The sequence below is a fragment of the Bidens hawaiensis genome, unplaced genomic scaffold (genome assembly GCF_021521415.1).
Source record: "Bidens hawaiensis isolate Kalapana, Puna unplaced genomic scaffold, B.hawaiensis_p1.1 tig00006365_1, whole genome shotgun sequence".
NCBI lineage: Eukaryota > Viridiplantae > Streptophyta > Magnoliopsida > Asterales > Asteraceae > Bidens > Bidens hawaiensis.
The window spans coordinates 518,464-524,840 of record NW_027491425.1 but is presented as its reverse complement, the minus strand read 5'-3'; the positions used below and the strand labels follow the sequence as shown (position 1 = coordinate 524,840).

The window sequence follows — 6,377 nt, the reverse complement described above, 5'->3', positions numbered from 1 at the left end:
ACCAACACTAAGTTTTACCTACCGAGTTAACCCGTTTTATATGTTAATTTTCGAGTTTAATTCTTGTACTGTAACCAACGTAACCGATACCAATTGAATTCGAGTAGACTCATTGCCGCAACACTCAAGTTTTGTTTTACCAACACTCGGGTTTACTGATCGAATAAACGTCGTTTTAAATATGTTAAATTGTTGTATCGGGTTTTACTGACCGCATAAGCGTCATTAGAACTATTTTAAGGTTTCTATATGTTAACGAATTTATTTTTAGGTTTAATTCTGATACCGTAACAAACGTAACCGATAATGATCGAATTTGTGTTAACTCAACGTCAAAAAAGAAGATCTGTCGTGTAACTGCACGCGAAGAAATTACTAGTTTATTTTAAAAACAAAAATGACATGACAATTTCTAAACCCCATATCTAGATTCATATGAGAAAAACGTGACACTTATGTAACACTTTCCACGCCTCATATCCATGTGATGACACATTGACACTTATGATCTAAAGAGGAAAAGTTGAAGCTGAAATTTTTTTTCAATACTCGTGTCTAGAACGTTTTCTCAAAGTGATATATTGTCACCGTTTTATTTAATGATCCAGACATTTCTCTAGCTTTATACGAATTTTGGTATTTTCTTTTTATTCACTTCACTATATATGTCCATATATTTTGATGCTTTAAATATACCATTTTTAATTTTATTAATTAAAGTAAGAAGATAATTAATATGCATTAAATAGTCTAATAAGATGAGCATTATACCATTTTTATCGGCTTTTGATGATTGCTTTTAAAACACGTATTCAAACACCCTATGTTGATAAACGGGTGTTTATGTAATTACGTGTTGATTTGGTCCGTTTTTGAGTTCTAACTAAATTGAATATTAAAATTTCGGTAAACGATATGGTTTTTAATTATTTCGGTTATTGCTATCAATAGTTGATATTTTTGGACCAAAATTTTTGCTAAAATAATGAATTTCGTCTTATATCTTTTCGTTCATTAATAACTAACATGTTATTATACATATGAGTTAGAATATATGGCTTACATTAATTTATTGACCTTTTATAAATTATTAAAAATAAAGAAAAATAAAAAGAAAATTGAAAGTAGGTTTTCAAGTTTTTGAAAACAGTTAGTTTTTGGTTGTTTCGGTTGTCGCATGGATTCGGTTCAATTTTTACTATTCACGTTTATATTATTGGTCCAAAAAGTTTTTTAATTTATGCTTGTATTTTGTCGTTAGTTTACAACTAATGGGTTGTTATACATACGAGCCAAAATATTTGGCTTACGTTATTTTTTATAAATTATTAAAAATAAAAATCTTAATTTCCGTTCGGTTTTTCTTACATATAAAACGAAAACCGAACCGAACATTTGATTTTACAAAAACACAAAACTAAACCATCCGTTTTTATTTATTTAAGATCGATTTTATCCGTTTTAACTTATCATATATCATCATATCACAAATGGAAGGAAACATCTAGCGGCAGGGAGGAAGCAAAAAACAGAGGTTGAAGATGACGACACTGATACCTCCTCCTCAAGCCTTTGCCATTTATGGTTATGGAATCACAAATAAGAAGAGGGAAATATTCAAACCCACTTCCAATTTCAATTTCAATTAATTTCATATCCAATTTTTATAATATAATTCTTGTCTCCACAATCGTCATCATCCTCATCAATTCATAATAATAATAATAATAATAATAATAATAATCACCAACTAGTTACTATTACTATTGCTGATTGTTATGTAGTATTTACTCTTTCTTTATCCTTCACCACTTCACCCTCACTCCATCTCCATGGCGCACGATAGCACCAACCTCCCGTGCGACGGCGACGGCCGCTGCATGATCTGCAAACTCAAACCGCCGGTAGAAGAGACCATCACGTGCAGCACGTGCGTCACTCCGTGGCACCTCAACTGCTTATCCGCATCCGTCCGTCCACAAACCCTAGCCGACGCCGCGCATTGGCAGTGTCCGGACTGCTCTATTCTCGTTGTTTCCGATCCGTTGACGGCGGTTGCGTCGGGATCTGAGCCGGCCGGTTCGCTTGTTGCGGCGATTCGCGCCATTGAGTCTGACGTCACACTCTCCGATCAGCAGAAGGCGAAGCGACGTCAGCAGTTGTTGAGCGGAGGATCCGATGAGATCGAAGACGGCGGCGGAGATAACGATGTGTTGAAGCTTATTAGCGGCAGCTTTAACTGCTCGTTTTGTATGCAGTTACCGGAGAGACCTGTCACGGTATATATTATTTTATCACGTGTTTTAATTATGCACGTTTTATTGTATCTGAACCCTAGTTTGTTTTATATCTATTTGCAGTATATGAATGAATGTGTTGTATTTGGTCCTTTTTGCTGAAAATGGTTAAAAATATATATGATATATGAAGAGCTGGTAAAATGGTGGTCCTTTGTGACAGTAAATATCACTAGAAATGGAATGTATGTGTCAAGTATGCATGGTCTGACTTTGGGTACTTTTTTGTATTGTTTTGTTTGGATTGGATTGGATTGGCTTGGATCTTCTGACAACTTTCTCTAGTTATTCTTATTGTTGTGTTAGTTCTTACTGTAATCAGTTTAGGAACTTTAAAACTGTGGATTTTGTGTGATTGCCAGTTTAGATAGGTTAAGAGTTGTATTTAACTGCACATAGATTTTATTAGCTTGACATCAAGATATTTAACTTAGTGCTCATCTGTTTATGTTGCAGACGCCTTGTGGTCACAACTTTTGTTTGAAGTGTTTTGAGAAATGGGTTGGTCAGGGAAAACGCACGTGTGCCATATGTCGAGCTGCAATTCCTCCAAAAATGGCAAGTCAGCCTCGAATCAACTCGTCACTTGTAACTGCTATTAGAATGGCAAAGATGACCAAGTCAAATACTGCTTCTGGACCGGCTAAACCCTATCATTCTGTTATTAACGAAAACAGACCGGATAAAGCATACACCACTGAACGGGCTAAGTATTCGGGGAAGGCTAATGCATGCAGTGGAAAGATATTTGTGACGGTCGCACCTGATCATTTTGGTCCGATTCTTGCTGAGAATGATCCTGAGAGAGGAATGGGAGTTCTTGTTGGAGAAACTTGGGAGGATCGTATGGAATGCAGACAATGGGGGGCTCATCTTCCTCATGTTGCTGGGATATCTGGACAGTCTGATTACGGTGCGCAATCTGTGGCGTTATCTGGTGGATATGAAGATGATGAAGATCATGGGGAGTGGTTTCTTTACACAGGGAGGTATTTGATGTTCCAAACTGATACATTTGTAGCTGAATAATCATTTTTTGTTTGTTGATATGTTTTGTTTTTGGTAAAATGGGATTCTGCTACAAGATGTGTTCTTTGTTAAAGATTTTTTGCCATCTACTGCGCGATGCTACTTTTTGAAATTTTTTACTTTAAAAAAAGCTATATTTGTTATATAAGTTTTAAATTTTATAGAAGTTTTGACCATTGTGCGTAAATCCTTCTTGATTTGCTATTGACAGTGGTGGTAGGGATTTAAGCGGAAATAAGAGGACAAGCAAGACTCAATCTTTTGATCAGAAGTTTGAGAAATATAATGAAGCTTTAAGGGTTAGTTGCAAAAAAGGCTACCCGGTTCGTGTTGTCAGGTATGGTTCATGTTTACATGTGGACTTAATCTTGAGTCTATGCATCAAACTACTAAATATCATTCCACACATATTGCGCATGTTCTTGTAAATCTTTGTTCTTCAAACAGCAAAAAATAATAAATTCACGTTTTTGAATGTTTGTACTTTTATTTGTATGTCGATTGTTTTTATTTATTCGAATAATGTACACACTTTATTGTTTAATATAAGTCAATCCTTAAAGGAAATTGTTTAATAGGCCAGATTAAACCTATGACCTTTAAGGTAAAATGCACATCATGGTCTATTGAAAGGTTTATTTGTTATTTTTTACGTGAACTTTCTTTATTTGTATAAGCAGGTCACACAAAGAAAAACGGTCTGCTTATGCGCCTGAGAAAGGCGTACGCTATGATGGGATTTATAGGATTGAAAAATGCTGGAGGAAGCCTGGAATTCAAGTAGGATATGCCACTATTGGTTGATATTATAAATTAATGTTGACATCATACCTTATATTATTTTTCCACAAAACTTTGGCTGATATTTTGATTTTATTAGGGACACAAAGTATGCCGGTATCTTTTTGTTCGTTGTGATAATGCTCCCGCTCCATGGACAAGGTTTGTCTTTATTTTCTAGCATATGAAATCTTTAGATAGATTTGTGATTTAAATTTTTTACATTTAATCACAAATCTGCAGCGATGAAATTGGTGACCGTCCGAGGCCTCTGCTTGCCATCGAGGAACTAAAGAACGCAACTGATGTAACTGACAGAAAGGGCAATCCATCTTGGGATTATGACGTGAGATTATGCAATTTTTTGTTGCTATTTGTAATTATGTCAATGCTTGCAATTGCTTGTTACATTTTAAGCTTTACATAATTTGTTTTTGTGTTTGTAGGAGCCAAAAGCTTGTTGGTTGTGGAAGGTACCTCCACCAGAAAGCAGAAAGCATGCAAGTAACGAAGACGTTGAGGATGGAAGTAGTACAAGAAAAACTCGCCGTAAAACACAAATGTCTGTCAGTGAACGGCTCCTAAAAGGTCTGTTATTTATTTATTGTATTAAAAAAGTATATTTTACGATCAGTGATGCATGAAAATACCTGTTTTTGTACATGTATTCTCAATATGTTGTGCTGATTAAAAACTTAAAATGTTAATTTTAAGGACGTGTACTGTAATGCAGAGTTCTGCTGCCTTATCTGTCACAAAGTGATGACTCAGCCGCTCACTACTCCCTGTGCACACAATTTTTGCAAGTCATGTTTGCTGGACGCCTTTGCGGGTCAAACTTTTATGAAGGCTAGAACATGTGAAGGTGGACGCACTTTGCGGGCCAAGAAAAACATCATGAAATGTCCATCATGCTCTCATGATATTTCTGAATACCTTCAGAATCCACAGGTTAGCACTTTTTTGGTTTTTCTAGTTATATAACAGTTAAATATGATTTAAAAAGTTATATTATTAAAAGTAGAATATAATGTATTTCAACAAAAATCATCAGAAGATTCTATACATTTTGAATGCACTTTTGAGGCTTAGCGACTTTCCATACCTGATTCGTTTTCATTTTAGAACTTTTTATCATTTTAATTCTAAGCCAAACTGACCCGCTTATAATTGGTTGATATCGTCACTTCTAGTAAAATCCTTGTCACAATATAGATGCTAAAACAAGACATCATCTAGTGTATTTGGATGTTTTTAATAAGCATCGTTGTTGAATATTGTACAGGTGAATAGGGAATTGATGAGTGTGATAGAATCACTTCAGAGTCAGACCAAAGAAGTGGAGGAAAATGCAGTTTCAGGTGAAGAAATGTCGAATTCAGATAAGAAAGATGATGATGCTAAATATGCGAATTTGGAAACAGCTGAGGTTAATAACCTGAATATGGAAGTTGATGAATCGGGGGCAAAAGTCGAAGCAAGTAGCGAGAAAGATAAGCTTGATGATGGTGTTTCTGCATGAGTTTACCTGATCATATATACATATGTGTATGTATATATATGCGTACTTTGTTTTTTTTCCGTAAGGGGAGTTATAGGAAACATGGCGTATTTTAGCAAGGGGATCTTATGATGCTGTTATGGCATAAAATATGAATGATATATTATGACTTTATGTGTTTGAGCAAAGTCTTATATTTTGACTGCCTAATTTCTGCTTGGTGTGCTTTCATCTTCATCCTGAAAGTGGTGTTTGGGTATGGCATTGCTATTCTAAATGCCAACATATATAGTGCTTAGCCCGTTCAATAACAAAACTTGAATGTGGGGCAGCAGTGGGACCCACAGGTTAACGTGAAAGAGTTGAGACGGTGTAACAGGTTTGGGTTTCTTTTTTTGAGTAATACGTCATGCCAACGTAATAGGTTAGGGTTTCCTTTTTTGAGTAATACGTCATGCCGTTGGCGCTTGAAAGTAACCGTCTTTTCTTTTTGACATGATACGTCATGTCATTAATAACAACCGGATTAACTGTGTGATCCACGTGGGAGCGACAAGCCGACAATGGGACCTGCATGTTCACTGGTAAAGAGCTAGGATGGTGTGAATTGTGAATGGTTAGGGTTTCTTTTTTGAGTAATGCGTTATGTCGTTAACGCTATCAAAAGTAGTCATTTCTTTTTTCTTTTTGAAATGACATGTTAAGTTATTAATAACAACTAAATTTGCCGTGCGTTATATCAAAATTATAATGTTAACAAAAAGTCACAA

At 35.4% G+C, this 6,377-nt stretch overlaps 1 protein-coding gene across 1 annotated transcript; it reads left to right on the top strand.

The window, feature by feature from the left end:
• Positions 1-1,832: 1,832 nt before the first annotated feature.
• Positions 1,833-5,662, top strand: LOC143632119 (E3 ubiquitin-protein ligase ORTHRUS 2-like). Its single transcript, XM_077100699.1, has 9 exons — positions 1,833-2,279; positions 2,754-3,286; positions 3,538-3,663; positions 4,007-4,106; positions 4,207-4,268; positions 4,350-4,452; positions 4,553-4,694; positions 4,840-5,057; positions 5,392-5,662. Exons 1-9 carry the CDS (start codon positions 1,833-1,835, stop codon positions 5,626-5,628), a joined length of 1,968 nt encoding a protein of 655 aa, XP_076956814.1. The 3' UTR covers positions 5,629-5,662.
• Positions 5,663-6,377: the final 715 nt, after the last annotated feature.